This window comes from Pseudophryne corroboree, chromosome 9 (genome assembly GCF_028390025.1).
Source record: "Pseudophryne corroboree isolate aPseCor3 chromosome 9, aPseCor3.hap2, whole genome shotgun sequence".
NCBI classification, from domain to species: Eukaryota; Metazoa; Chordata; class Amphibia; order Anura; family Myobatrachidae; genus Pseudophryne; species Pseudophryne corroboree.
Genome location: NC_086452.1, coordinates 319,084,568 through 319,100,975, shown reverse-complemented (window position 1 = coordinate 319,100,975; position 16,408 = coordinate 319,084,568). Strand labels below are relative to the sequence as shown.

The 16,408-nt window shown below is 41.3% G+C and overlaps 1 protein-coding gene across 4 annotated transcripts in view; it reads right to left on the bottom strand.

Moving 5' to 3' along the window:
• Window positions 1-16,408, bottom strand: part of TOB2 (transducer of ERBB2, 2) — a 288,621-nt gene that overhangs the window by 211,732 nt on the left and 60,481 nt on the right. For 3 of the 4 annotated variants that reach the window (XM_063940471.1, XM_063940470.1, XM_063940469.1), the window contains exon 2: window positions 7,012-13,967. The exons of the other annotated variant lie outside the window; for it this stretch is intronic. In XM_063940471.1, coding sequence (XP_063796541.1) covers window positions 13,066-13,962 — 897 coding nt within the window. In that variant the 5' untranslated portion in view covers window positions 13,963-13,967 and the 3' untranslated portion in view covers window positions 7,012-13,065. Of the gene's footprint in view, window positions 1-7,011; window positions 13,968-16,408 lie in introns of those variants that run through there. 4 annotated transcript variants of the gene reach the window in all.

The following is a 16,408-nucleotide window of genomic DNA, read 5'->3' as shown; positions in this document are numbered from 1 at the left end:
TGATGTTATTTCTCCTTGCTTATGTGATGGAGGTTGGCTTTCTCATGCTTAATAATTCATCATCATCACCCCCCTTTCTTATGTACCCCCTTTTCCTGCACAGAAATTCTTTGATAAGTTAAAAAAAAAAATATATAGGATTTTAATACCTACCGGTAAATCCTTTCCTAGTCCGTAGAGGATGCTGGGGACTCCAAAAGGAGCATGGGGTACAGATGGGATCCGCAGGAGACATGGGCACACTAAAAAGACTTTTACTGGGTGTGAACTGGCTCCTCCCTCTATGCCCCTCCTCCAGACCTCAGTTATAGGAACTGTGCCCAGGAGAGACAGACATTTTGAGGAAAGGATTTTTGTTAAACTAAGGGCGAGAGACATACCAGCTCACACCACAAACACCGTACAACTGGATCAGCAGGAAACCAGATAACAGTATGAACTAACAACAGCAACAAGCTGAATATAACGGATACACAAACCTCGTGTAACCGAAAATAACCAGTATCAATACAACTGCAAGTAACAGTTCGCATTGGGATGGGTGCCCAGCATCCTCTACGGACTAGGAGAAAAGGATTTACCAGTAGGTATTAAAATCCTATTTTCACTTACGTCCTAGAGGATGCTGGGGACTCCAAAAGGACCATGGGGTCTATACCAAAGCTCCAGACCGGGCAGGAGAGTGCGGACGACTCTGCAGCACCGATTGAGCAAACATGAGGTCCGCCTCAGCCATGGTATCAAACTTATAGAACTTGGCAAAAGTGTTTGAACCCGACCACGTAGCTGCTCGGCAAAGTTGAAGTGCAGAGACCCCCTCGGGCAGCCGCCCAAGAAGAGCCCACCTTCCTGGTAGAATGGGCCTTTACTGACTTCGGCAACGGCAGCCCAGCCGAAGAATGAGTGTGCTGAATCGTATTACAAATCCAACGTGCAATAGTCTGCTTGGAAGCAGGAATTCCAATCTTGTTGGAAGCATAAAGGACAAACAGAGCCTCTGTTTTCCAAGTAAGAGCCGTCCTGGCGACATAAATTTTCAACGCTCTTACGACATCAAGAGAATTTGGGACTGCCACAGGTACCACAATAGGTTGATTTATGTGAAACGAAGAAACCACCTTCGGCAAAAATTGTTGACGAGTCCTCAATTCCGCTCTATCCACATGAAAAATCAAATATGGGCTCTTGTGAGACAAAGCCGCCAATTCGGACACTCGTCTGGCAGACGCCAAAGCCAAAAGCATGACCACTTCCCAAGTGAGAAACTTTAACTCAACCTTACGCAAAGGTTCAAACCAGTGAGACATAAGAAACTGCAACACCACTTCAAGATCCCACGGTGCCACAAATGGAGGATGGATATGCAGCACTCACTTCACGAAAGTATGAACCTCAGGAAGGACGGGCAATTCTTTTTGAAAGAAAATAGATAAAGCCGAAATCTGCACTTTGATAGAACCCAATTTCAGGCCTGCCTGCAAAAAGTGGAGTAAACGACCCAAGTGAAACTCCTCCGCAGGAGCTGCTTTGGTTTCACACCACGACACACATTTTCTTCAAATACGGTGATAATGTTTTGCCGTGACCTTCTTCCTAGCCTTAAGGAGAGTGGGGATGACCTCCCCGGGAATACCTTTCCAAGCTAGGATTTGACGTTCAACTTCCACGCCACCAAACGCAGCCGCGGTAAGTCCGGAAACACGCAGGGCCCCTGCAGTAACAGGTCCTCTCTTAGAGGAAGCGGCCAAGGATCTTCTACTAGCGATTCCTGAAGATCCGGATACCAGGCCCTCCGTGGCCAATCTGGAACGACGAGTATTGCCTGAACCCTTGTTAGTCTTATGATCCTCAACACCTTTGGAATGAGAGGAAGCGGAGGGAACACATACACCGACTGAAACACCCACACTTGCAGGAGGCCATTGTAAATGGCTCTTAACTCGAGAACATTTATGTGGAGACAAGATTCCTGGCTTGACCATTCTCCCTGCAAACCTTTTCCTTCCATGACTGCACCCCAGCCTCGGAGACTTACATCTGTGGTCAGCAGGACCCAGTCCTGGAATCCAAATCGGCGTCCCTCTAGAAGGGGAGAACCTTGCAGCCACCACAGGAGAGAAATCCTGTCTCTGGAAGATAGACTTATTTTCCGCTGCATCTGCAGGTGAGACCCGGACCATTTGTTCAGCAGATCCCACTGAAACACCCGGGCATGAAACCTGCCAAACGGAATGGCTTCGTAAGCCGCAACCATCTTCCCTAGCACTCGAGTGCATTGATTAATCGACACTCTTGTTGGCCTCAGAAGCTCCTTGACCACCATGTATTTCCAGAGCTTTGTCCGCCGGAAGAAACACTCTGAAGCTCCGTGTCTAGGATCATGCCCAGGAAGGGCAGCCGAGTTGTCGGGATCAACTGAGACTTTGGCAAATTTAGAATCCAACCATGATGTCGCAGAACCGACGCGGAGAGTTCCACATTTCTTAACAACTGTTCCCTTGATCTCGCCTTTATCAGGAGAACGTCCAAGTACGGGATAATTGTGACCCATCGCTTGCGAAGGAGTACCATCATTTCCGCCATTACCTTGGTGAAGACCCTCGGGCCGTGGAAAGCCCAAATGGCAACGTCTGAAATTGGTAATGACAATCCTGCACCACAAATCTCAGGAAGGCCTGATGAGGAGGATATATCGGGACGTGTAAGTAGGCATGCTTTATGTTGACTGACTCCATAAAATCCCCCCCTTCTAGGCTGGCGATCACAGCTTGAAGAGATTCCATCTTGAACTTGAAAGTTTTCATTTTTTCAAGTATGGATTGAGGGATGTTAGGTTCAGAATCGGTCTGACTGAGCCGTCCGGATTCGGCATGACAAAGAGGCTCGAATAGAACCCTTCCCCCCGTTGGGACGGGGGAACCGATACAATGACCCTCTGCTGACACAGCTTTTGTATCGCAGCATTTACTACTTCTCTTTCTGGAAGAGAAACTGGTAAGGCCGACTTGAAAAAGCAGGGGGGGGGGGGGGGGGGGGAGTAACTCCTGAAACTCCAGTTTGTACCCTTGGGACACTATGTCTAAGACCCAAAGATCCAGGGCAGATTGAAACCAGACCTGAATGAAGAATCGGAGACGGCCCCCCAACAGCACGGACTCCCCCAGGGAAGCCCCAGCGTCATGCGGTGGACTTGGTAGAGGCGGCGGAGAACTTTTGGTCCTGGGTGCCTGACATGGCAGGCGACCTCTTTCACCTTCCTCTACCCTTTGAAGAGGGGAAGGACGAGCCCCTTCCTTTTTTGTATTTATTAGGCCGAAAGGACTGCATCTGATGATGGGGCGCCTTTTTCTGTTCTGTGGGAACATAAGGAAGAAAAGATGACTTACCCGCAGTAGCGGTAGACACCAGGTCAGCGAGGCGGTCACCAAACAAGACACTACCTTTATATGGGAGAGCTTCCATAGCCTTCTTAGAGTCGGCATCAGCATTCCATTGATGAATCCACAGTGCCCTCCTGGCTGAGACCGCCATGGCACTGGCTCTCGATACCAAGAGGCCAACATCCCTCGCCGCATCCTTTAGGTAATCTGCAGCGTCCTTGATATAACCAAGTGTCAAAAGAATGTTATCCTTATCAAGGGTATCCATATCAGAAGCCAAATTATCAGCCCACTTAGCAATAGCACTACTCACCCATACAGACGCCACAGCAGGTCTGAGCAATGCACCACTATTAACGAAAATGGCCTTCAATGTTGTCTTCAACTTGCGATCCACCGGATCCTTGAGAGCAGTCATGTCAGGAGACGGAAGCGCCACCTTCTTGGACAATCGGGATAGAGCCTTGTCCACATTGGGAGATGACTCCCATTTCTCCCCGTCGTCAGAGGGGAAAGGATATACCATAAAAATTCTCTTGGGAATCTGCCACCTTTTGTCAGGCGACTCCCAAGCCTTTTCACAAAGAGCGTTCAGTTCTCACGTCAGGCTTTTTCCCTTTAAATAGGCAAACCCTCGTGTCTGGAACAGCAGGTTCCTCAGAGATATGTAAAACATCTTTAATAATCCTTCTCTGTGCCCCCAGTAACTTCCTCCGGGGAGGAACACTCACCCTCAGACATGTCGACACGCAGTACCGACACACCCACACCGGCCAAATCAAGGGGACAGACCCACAGGGAAGCCTGTAGAGAGAAACACAGGGAGTATGCCAGCTCACACCCCAGCGCCCATATACTACAAATGAATAATGTATGTGATATGCGCTGTTACATAAACATAAAAAAGCACCAAATTGCATGTGCCGCCCCCCCCTCCTGTTTTGCTCCCTTGTTACTTGTAAGGAGCTTGGAGGTCCAGGCCAGCGTCTCTGCAGCGGCTGTGGAGAGAGAAAATGGCGCTGGTGAACTGTGCGGCTAAGCCCCGCCTCTTACCGGCGCGCTGTAGTCCCGCTCAAGTTTGAATTTTTTATACTGGCGGGGGTAATGTATACGGTGCCCGGGCACCGAATCTGCCTTGCCAGTGTATACAAAGCCTTCATTAACTGCTGCCCAGGGCGCTCCCCCCCAGCGCCCTGCACCGTTGGTGTGTGTGTGGGAGCATGGAGCGCAGCGCTACCGCTGCGCTGTACCTCCGTCACTGAAGTCTTCTGCCATCTGAAGCCTTCTGTTCTTCTAATACTCACCCGGCTTCTTTCTTCTGGCTTCTGTGAGGGGGGTGACGTCGCGGCTCCGGGAACAAGCAGCTAGGCGCACCAAGTGATCGATCCCTCTGGAGCTAATGGTTTCCAGTAGCCTAAGAAGCAGAGCCTTTGAACTAAGAAGTAGGTCTGACTTCTCTCCCCTCAGTCCCACAATGCAGGGAGCCTGTAGCCAGCAGGTCTCCCTGAAAATAAAAAACCTAACAAAGTCTTTCCAAAGAAACTCTGTAGAGCTTCCCTAGTGTGTGTCCAGTCACTCCTGGACACAGAATCTAACTGAGGTCTGGAGGAGGGGCATAGAGGGAGGAGCCAGTTTGAGGACCTCTGGTCTAGACAGAGTCTATTACCAGCAGGAGATTCTGGAGCTCACTCCAGGCTGAGAGACACCAAAGTACTGACAGCCTGCTACCCCTAGAGACCTGGAACTTATACCCAGTGCTTACAGCTGAGTGGATGAGCGGCTCACATGATGCAGAAGTGAATCCGGATTGGACCCTGGAAGGTCAGCTGACCAGGAACTGTCATGGCGACGTCCATAGCTGGTTTTGGAGGGATCTCCGGCATGGTGTGTGTATAGACAGGCAATAATGGCCACGGGTCCTGAGAACACAGGAAGGTATATCTGGTAACCACTGGACCTGTGGATACTGGCACAGAAGTATAGAACTGCATGAGAATCCTCAATGATTGCTATGCAAGAGACTTACTGAGTTCTGAATTCACACAGAAGATTAATCACTACAGCTGCACTCGTTAGCAGAGAGTGAGCTCAGCACACAGAGAACTCATGATACTGGAGCTGTTTATCCCAGCCTGCAGAAAACATGCAGGTTACAGGACAGATGGCAGAGGTAAGTCACCAAATGATATGATTTTAGTCAGGATCGTGACACCATTGATCTAAAGACTCCTATAAATAAAACTATTTTTGAAAGCATATTGAAATAAGAGATGGGCAAGTAGCACACAATTCCCACACAAATTTCTCTTTGCAGTAGCTGGTAAGGGAGGGGTGGGAGTCTATACATTCTATTTTCCAGGCAGCGTTTTGAATTAAAAGTACTTTAAAATAGATATTTGCATTTGATATCCAGATTAAGGCCAGCGCCACAAGAAACCATCAGCAGCAAAGGCTTATTTATACCAACTTATTGATGTTCTTAATGATACTATATATAGCTGATAAGAGGATGTACTTTCAGAGTAAAGGCCCATATAGACGGGCCGATGTGGGAGAGATGTGTGCTGAGCGAACCGCTCAGCACACATCTCTCCCTCCGCTCAGCACAGTGCAATCTGTGCTGAGCGTGCGGGTGGAGACGGGGGGGGGGGGGGGGGGGGGGGGCGCGGCGCTCATTTCACCAAGCAAGTGAAGTGAGTGACCCGCTAGATTGGCCTGCACGGCAGGCCAATCTAGCACCAGCGATAGCGATGCGCCGGGCTGCGCATCGCTATAGCTGTAGGGGGTACACACGGAGCGATAATGCTCAAATTCTAAGCAATCTAGTCAGATTGCTTAGAATGTTGCTCCGTGAGTACCCCCCTTTACACATATTTGTTACTAAAAAGTACATTGAAATTAGGATAAACTTCTCTTAACTCTACTGACCATGTCATTTGTTGTGGCTTATAAAATACACTAGTAAAAATAGTCACAATTATTGTAGTTAGTGGGGAAGACAGATTTTGTATTTTTACAGAAAGATTGAGCAAATTGTAGGGATCTTAAACAGGAACCTGAATTGTGCATGGCCCATATGTATACAGCCTCTTCATATAATGTAGACACAAAATGCTGCTCCACATCAGAAACAGAAGAGGAAAAGTAGGCAGCAGGAAAAAGAAAATGCAGGCATAAAATAGATAGTAATGGAAGAAAGGTGGAAAGTGCACCTAAAAAAAGTAGTTTCTTATTGGTATAAGCCAGGCAAAGGTCCTCAAGGCACCCTAGTAGTTCAGGTTTAAATGTTAACCATACTTTTACACAATAGACCTAATTAGTACAGCATTCATTCTGATTAAACCATCTGAGTGCCACCATGGGTATCCTTAAAACATGGACTGGAAAGGTGCACTGCATACAGTTTGGGAACCACTGGTGTAAGATATGTAGATGAGCCATACAGTACAAAGTCGTGGACCTATTTGGATACTCTAGTTAATACCGATATGAAGGCTATTGAGAATTCTCTCCTAGTGTATAGATGATCAAAGAGAAGTAAAAACAAAAATTTAATAACAGACGCAGGTGAAGCTACAGTATGAACTGATTTACCAAATCCAAGTAAAAATAAAACAAAAACACAACAAACTTAATATCATGCTTTTAATACAAACTTAAAAAACTTTGGAACAATATAAACTGTACATCTGAAACTTAACACTCCATTAGGCCATCAAATATTGCACAATGTTCCAAAAAAAATTACACAAAAAAAATCAAGTTATTTTATCATTTTGTTTTTCAGTAAATAAACTAAAAATTTCCCCCTTCCCACCCATCGACCTGCGTTAAACATAAAGGTAAAACAAAACCTGTTATAGTGTAACATTTACAAGTCAATATTTTAATATAAAGATTATAATCTTTAATTCTCAATTCTGTACAACATTAGACACTGTATCCGCTTTAAGAGGCAGTTTTATGATTTTTTTTATTTTTTTGTTTAGTTTTTTTGAAAAAATATTTTGATTCCTTGGGGGTTTCTTTTTTTCTAATTTTTCCTTAAGAAAAAAAAAAACCTGAACAGAAGTGTAGCTTAATGTACATTAGAAATATATATTTAGAATATATTCCTCTCACATTTTACAAATGTAGCAAACTTTCATTATTTTTATATATTTTTTTATAAATGCAAATAAAAACTAAAAAACACATAGGGACTAGTGTTTTATTTTTGTTAAAAAAAATACTATATATAATATATATCTAGTTATCGGAGAAAATGCAGTGTAGCAACCTGAAAATGTAGTAGTTCCAGACTTGTGAAGTAGTATACAGTATACTTAGAATTACATTTGAGAGATTAACATGAATTCTATTCAGTAGCTGAAGAGCCCTTCTGCTAATGAAATTAATGTCAAGGATAAACCTTAAGGACTAATGTGTACTCCCCCCTCCCCCCCCCCCCATAAAATCATAAAGACCGCTGAGATGTGTAATCTGTATCAATGCCTTAAAGATGGCCTAACTGCAAAAAGTTATGGCATGTCATTAACTTGCAGTATTGGACTTGATCATATAGTAAGAATTTTCTTCATAGACCTTACAAATACGTGACAATGCAGTATTTACACAAGGTCATATAAACTAAACAGCAGTTCATTAGAATACTCTGAAGTCCTGCTATTGTGGTTTGCCAAATTAGCTCACAAGTGACATTTATATAGGTTTAAGATAGAAAAGGGCAATTAGGGATTTTTTTTCTTTTAACTTAGAAATTATAGAAGTTTGTACATTACAGAACTGAACATGTTAGTGCTGACAAAAGTGTTAAAATTTAAAAAAGGTCATACACATTATAAAGCTGCACTCCTTGCAGCACAAATAACTTACATTTATGTAGCTTTTTAAGGCCACAAAAAAGAAAAGAAAAAAACAAAAATAAAAGAAAAATAAACTTCTCACTAAACTATATTGACAATTCGGTATGAGTTTTAAATTTAAGCCACACACTTATCTGTACATTATAAGGAAATATATATTACATATTAAATTACCAATCTACTTTTGAAAGCAGAGTTGAAAAGGACTACTGTTCAATTTGCTAGAAGGGAAACCAATCATCCAAATATAGAGATCGATACCTAAAATGTTAACACCTCTGCTTTTATTGCACTTACAAGTTACCTCTGGCGACATCTACAAGGTGTGAATAAAATAAGGACCAGTATGCAGTCCATTTTGGCAGCATACTGCATGCCTACTATGTACTCCAACCACTTCTTATTTGAAACGCTATGTGGGGGTGGGGGGGGGGGGTGTAACAATCAGCCATGGTAAATTACCATGGCTAATGGATCCCCCGGAAAATATCCTGTTAGCCCCGACCACCGGCACTTATCGGGGGTTTTGTTCAGCCTGCCTCAGGAGACAAAACCAAAACCCTGATAACGGTGCTTCAAAAGCGCAATCACTGCTGCGGAAATACATAGGTCTGGGGCTTTTCACGGAACCTGTGTTTCCATGCGGTATAGAATAATTTACTGCACGGTAAAAAAAGGCCATCATAAGATGGCTCGATGATACCATTGGGCAAAAATCGCGTTAAAAGCCCATTTTTATTGTGCAGTAAATTACTGTGGCTAATAGGATGCCGGCCTATCTATTTAAAAGTTTGCCTTAGGTAAACTAACAATGGTGGCGGGAAGGAGTGGAGTATGCAAATTCTGAATACTTTTTCTCTCCAGTAACTTTACAAAAAATTATGAGTGAGAGCATTGTAAGCTTACTACCTGACAAACTGCTTTTCTTTTCAACTGGAAAGGTATCCAGCAAAGATAAAAAATTATACAAAAAAAACAAACAAACCCCCCCATCCCAAAAAAAAACTATTTCCTCTAAGATTTTACTATGTTTTCCCATCTCTTTTATGGCCTAGAAGGTTTAAGACAGAAATCTCTACACTAATCCGCGATAATAAAATTCTTCTTTAATTAGAATTTCTCTCAGATTCAAAGTGACCTCAGAATCAAATATGTAAAAATATCATGAGATTAATTTATTAACCTACAGCACACTAACGTTATTCCCAAAACCAATATTAAAGTTCAACTAGTTGCTGGGCTCACAACACTTGGTAAGAGGCATGAAGGTTCTATGCAAGTTATGACCTATAGGTCTGTGACCACTTGAGTATTTTTTTTTTTTTTTCACACATTGTTTTTCTGAAGACAACATGATCATATAAGCATAACAAACCACAAACTACTGCTTCGGGTTGAAATAAAAAAAGAAATGCTAATTATAGGGTTTTCATTATTATTATTGTTATGCTTCTTACACTAGAGCATTAATGACCCTCTTTACACAGATACGTTCTAGAAAGCATTCACTTAGGTCAGAGAAACTCAGAAGCATTAATACAGTTACATATAATGTAGTTGAGTGTATACTATGCTGTTGGGAAGCTGTGAGAACATGGCCTAACATTCTGTTAAAGTATAAAAGGTATGTCTATGGTTGAACACTTTTCGTAAAAGCTCAGAGTAAGAAAAATTTAATAATATAATTATGTTTAACCAAAATTTTAAACTAACTTTTAAACTAACCAAAATCTACCACACAGAGCAAGAGCAATGGAGAAATAAATAACTGCTTATGTATTACATTTTTTTTTTATACATTCTCCATTTAATGTATAATCAATATCAGTGGATGGACAAGAGTGCAGCCATCTGCTTTATTTAAGAAAAAAAAGGAAAAAAAAAAAAAAAAGGGGAGGGGGGGGGAGCTATATAAAAGGGTCGGTTTCTTTTGAAAGCAATACTGCCATGGTGAGAAATAGTACGCATTCATAATAGGCTGTATGGGGCTGCATGTACCACAATCGTTCTTGCACAAGGCTGAATGCAAGTGGAGCTTATGCTATGACAGCCTGGGTGAGTTTAATCACCTTGCAGAACAGTTTACTCAAGCAAAGCTGGAGCAATGACCTGCTAAACTTTGGGAATCATTCAGCAAATATGTCCATGTTTTAAAGCTCAATGGGCTAAAGCAAGACTCACAAGACCACGGGGCTTATGTAATAGCCTGCGAGCTGTTGAAATTCCGGTGAGTCTGTCTCATTTTTAAAGAGGCAAGTAGTTAAAAGGCAAAATCAGGTTTGTCATGCCTTTTAAATGATTGCGGCTTTAAAAATACGGGCCGATGCCCCGGAATTACCACAGAGCATGTAGCTCAGAAGCTATTACATAAGACCCCAGATCTTGATGGGATAGATTTTATTTCTTTATTGCTTATAAACATGGAAGTCACAAATGACTGCCAGAGATATCCAAAAGCATGGTCAATTACCACACCTGTGGATTTAGAATCTAACTCCTGTTTTGAAAGACCACTACCCCAGTCTTCGCCACTATTTACCCATGTTGCCTAATACGGATGTTATTTAAGTTGTCACCAATCAAAAGGAGTTTTTCCAAATGGCATGACTGAAAAAGGAAGGACCCTCCGGCTTCTAACACACAAGCGCTTTATTTCTGAAATACAACATGGGCATGGTTGCCAATCTTGTATTAATCTGGTTATTAAGCCTCACTGTTTGTATCAAGGACACCTTTGTAAATGAAAGACACTGAGCTATATATATTTATTTTTTTAATTTTCTTTAGTTAATCTCTCTCTCATATTTATATAACATTACTGATACTCACAAGGCTTGTTCCAAAACAAAAAAAAGTCTTAAAAATAAATAAAAAAATGGATTTAGAAACCACTTTAAAAATATAGATAGAATATAAAATTTAATATATTATCTTTTTCTTTACCCAATGCCATTATTTTGGCCCTGCAATAGCATGTGTATTTTTCATATACCAAAATGTGTGTTCTAAAAAGGTCAGAAATCGTAAGGAAAAAAAAAAAAAACACCACCCAATGTAGTCGGGAACACAGGAAATCACTGTATAAAGCATAGTGTAAGGGGCTCAGGTGATTTTAATACTGCTTAGCAGATAAAGAAGCTCTGCTATAAATCCCACCTTAAAAGAAGTGCTGGCAAGTTGAGTTCCCAGTTCTATGATGCATTTTAGTGATCTGGAGAAAGGAGGAATACTGGCCTTATGTTGCCAGTTTAATACATCTACAGTCACAGGATCAAATACATCATAGCACAAGAAGCAGAAGAAAAAGGGAACAAAAAAAAAAGTATTTGCTCTATAGTGCCTCCACAAGTCAGAGAGCAAGTAGCCAGGTGGGGCTTATAAGTGAGAAGTCAATTCTTTATTGTGCCAGCTGTGCTCACAATCTCCTGTCTAATATTACGGGAAATCATGGGGTGCAATTGAAATTTTTCTTTGCACTTGTCACACGCACACCTGGTTTAGCAGCATAAAACAGCTAAACCTGACCAGAGTGCTAGTCGCATTGCAAAAAGTGCTGCTTGGGTGCCCAAACTGCCTATTTTCGCTAGTTTCAGCTTGCAACCTCCGGGGTTGGTTTCCCCCCCCCCACCCAGCAGCAACATTGCAGGGTCATGGGGAAAAAATATTCCACAGCAAAAACCAGCCTTCTGCTTACAGAAAGCGGGAGTAGGGATTGATTTTAAGCGGAGAACACATTTATTTAGTGACAGTTCCACTAAAGGTTGATTAGAAACTAGAGACGTTTAAAAAAATAATAACTCAACTGAAATAGAGGTATATAAAAAGGTGTTGACTTTGTGATTTTATAAAAAAAATGGTGGCAGGGAATTCTGGGGTTTGTGGTGTAATAGCACAAAGTTGCTAAGCTTGTCATAGACTAATCACCATATGCATATAGATTGGAGGCAGTGCAGGTTATACAGGACTGACAGAAGTACTTGCATGGTATAGTGTATAATGAATGAGTCCTGCATTAAAAGATAAAATAAAAATTCCTTGAAAATGCAATCTCTTCTCCGGATTGAAGTTTACATGCATGGCCGATATGCACCAATGAAAGATTGGGGGGAGGAGGGGGACGGTTTATAAAAAAAAAAAAAATTATGTCAATTTATATTATACATAAATTAAGAAACATGAAGTGCTAGAGGAGTAAAGGAGCAGATATTATTGATCAGAATGCCAATAAAGAATTGCAGCAACAGAAAGGAGACATACATACAATATTATATATATATATATATATATATATATATATATATATATATATATATATATATATGATAGTTTTCAAAATTTGAGGCAAGTTGTTCTTCCAGGCTGGCAGAGGATGATGTTGTAAAGGATGTAAGAGTGTACCAAGTTGCTAAATGTACCAGTCACTTTGTTAGTGTGGCAATCCTGCCACAGCTCTTCTGATATGCCCATACCGACCAATAGAAACCAAGAACATTTCCATTCCTCCTTTGGGCTTGAGGGGAAAAATAAAGCCCCAAAATAATAAAATAAAAATATATATATATATATATTCCAATGAATCCCATGAAAAAAATAATAATAATAATAATAATCTACATATCTTGATTTCACATATATATTCATCTTTTTGTAAAAAGGTAAGAACTTCACAAGTGTCCAGTAGCAATGCAACCCAAATACTCTGTCTCCAAATAATATTCTCACTTGCATTAAATAAAATCAAAACACATTTTCTGTTTGATTTTTATTCTGGGTCTTAAAAAAAAAAAAAAAAAAACCATGAGGAAAAAAATTCAATAACCTCAATTAGCCAGGACCACAGGCTGGAAAGGTTGGCTTGGGTAGGGAAGGCTGAAGTTTAATCCATCAACAAAAGGGGATTTCTCATTGAATAGGCTGCTCCCAGTGTTGAAGGGAGAGGCAAATTGGCCAGGGCTTGGAAGGTTCTGGCTATCGCCATCAAAAAAGAGCCCTGGTGGTCCACTGAAGACAAACTCCTTGGCATTTGGAGAAAGCTGGGATGGAGCTCCCTGGGCAGGGCTGAAGTTCAGTGAATGCATGGACAGAGAGAGACCCTTGTGCTTCACCAGGTTATTTGTGGGCGATCTTGCCATGCGCTGTCCACCTTTCTTCATCTTGGTTGAGCCAAATTTGGTGGCTGCAAATGTGGCAGTAGTGAAGGTAATGGGCTGGGTGGCACGAGGGATGAAAGTGGGGCTTGGAGACTGGCCAAAGGATGGAGATGGGGAGTTAGACAGGGAGGTCTCTTGAGTCGTGATTGGGATGAATGCTTGTGCCTCAGGATTGAAACTACTCTTGATCTCCTTGTCCAGCTCTGTGCTGCTCTCAACATCTTCCAGGTACAAAACTTTTACTGTTCCCTTCTCCCCAATTTGGTAAGAGACTTCAAATGGATCAATCCACACACTCAGCTCTTCAGGTACATTTGCTCTTACATCTTCTATGTTGAGCCCACTCCTGCATGCTGCCTGCTCTACCACCGGATCAACAGTCTCCCCAATGTGAACACAACGATAGCCGGAGCCCTTCAGTGGTTTTTCTGGGTACCAGTGACCTTCATATTTGCCTTTTAAGAGCCTCTCTAACTCTTCTCCAAACAGGTCTGCTCTTCGCCTTGGAAGCTTATTGTACAGGTATGAAATAATAAAATTCAGAGCGACCTTGATCTCCAGATGCATATTCTCTGTAGGAAAATGCAGAAAAACAAGTTACAGAAATAGCAAAATTTATATCCTCTGGGTTACTTCATCATAAATCAACTGATTTAGAAAGTATAATCCTTCATATATTTTAGATTTTTATCAATTCAAATAAACCACTATAAAATAAACTCCCTTATGCAGACACTAGAGTACATGAAAAGTACTTTTCATCCAATGAAAAAGTATAATGACAATATGTACTGTGACCCTTACACACCCCTAAAAAAATCCCAAGAGACAGTTATTGTGAAGCTATGTGATAAAGTACAATTTGAGCTCACCCGAGTCATTCAAAAGCCACCTTTGCACAAATGTTACAAAGTAATAAAATAATCTAGAGCAACTTCAATACTCTGGTCAGGTTTTCTGGATTTCTGTAATCATGCACAGGTGAGTTCACCCATTTTGGGACAATAATTATACAATCTGTTTCCACAGATAAGTCCTAAAAACATGACCTGCAGGTGGTACTTGAGGATTAGCGTAAAAAACAAAAACAACCCACTGATCTAACGAATGGAGAAGAGATGTTTTGGTTTGGAGCAAGTCAGACAAACGCAACACATGATTATGTTCCTTATTTGTTTTTGTGTTTTTAGATATGCCCTAAGGTTAAATTTGCTTTGACTAGGTCTTGCACATATGGAAGATAAATATATCCAATCTTATAATTTATGTAAAAACTGTCAGGAGGGCATGTTCTGTAATAGCATTTAATTGACAAGATTAAAAATGTACAATCACAAAATGGTAAAGCTGACCCTGTCATGTGTAAACACAAAATTAAATAAATAAATGCAACACACCCAGTGTTTTTTTTTTTTTAAACACATTTCCAAAAATGCATTCAGGTAAATCTAATAACTTGTTTCTCCAATTTATTTATTTATTTTAAACTAGAAGCTGCCAACCAGTTGTAATAAATAGTACCAGTTAAAGTGCGAGTCAAATCTCTGCAAATGTCTATTTGCTCAATTGTCCACTAGCATTTCGTACCGTGAAAAAGCTGTAATGCACGCAGCCAGACTTCACAATGATTTGAATTACTTCTATAGGGGCCCATAGATTAAAAAAAAATAAAAAAGTGGCCTTATAGCTAATAAGTTAAGTGAGAAAATTAACACTTAAAAAGTGATGGGAACATTTATTGTAACGATTAAAAAAAAAAAAAACCAAAAAAAAAAACCCCCCAAAAAAAAACAATGACACATAACCCGCCTTCTGAAGTAATTTTTACAGTACACAGAGGCATATTTTTAGATTTTTTAATATGAGAGAAAAAAAAAAAAAAGAAAAAAATACAAACAACTGAATTTCATTTTCATAACGTCAGTAATTTTGTGGGAACGTTTTACAGCTATCTACAAACTAAAACAAAAAAACAAAATTAAAAACACACCCCACACAAACATATTCACACCCTTCCTCCCCACACAAGTATCTGTCAATTCTTTACTTTGCTTTATTCTGGGTTGTAATAACACCCCTTTCACATCAAAGTCCTGGGTCTAACCCAGGATTTGGAACATGGTTCCAATATGGGTCAGACCGTTATCACGGGGTGCAGTACCGGCACTTAGAGGACCTCTCTTTGCACCAGGAATGCGGCTCTTTAGATGCTGTGAATGGGAACCTTGGTCACATGGAACCTGGATCTTTCCCTGGACCAACCCAGCAAGCTATCCAGGTTGGATTCCTGGGTCATTGGACCCAGGTTAACCCTTTCACACCAAGCTGCAACCCAGGTTAACCTGGCAATAAGAGATAGATAGAGATAGATACAGAGATATTATATATATATATATATATATATATATATATATATATATATATATATATATATATATATATATATATACACACACACACACACATACATATATATATATATATATACACATACCCAAATAACAATTAGATAACTATAGTAATTGTTAAATTAGGCGCACATGAATAAAATGTATGTGACATGTATTTTAATGGAAGCGCTCTCTTGTGATATTGGTCTCTCTTTTTTGTTTAACCTGGCAACAGTGGCGGATCTTGCCACGGGCAAGCAGTACTTTTGCCCGGGGCGCCGCACTATGGCAAGATCCGCCACTGTGCCCCCCCCGCTTTGAAGGGAACAGACGCTACGCGTCTAGTTTCCCTTCATGGAGAGGACCTGTGCTGTGCGCGGTGACGTCATCGCGCACAGCATAGTGGCACAGACACTAGGGGTCATAATTGACCTCTAGTGTCTATGCTGTGCTATGGGAGAGACGTAATGACGTCTCTCCCATAGATCAGAGGACTGGAGAAGAGCGGCGGAGGAGGAGGTCTGGAATCAGGAGCGGGGATTGTAACTATACTTTTATTTTATTTTTAATTTTTCTTCCAGCTGCGCTACAGGGGCACAAATGGGGGCGTAACGGACCACGCC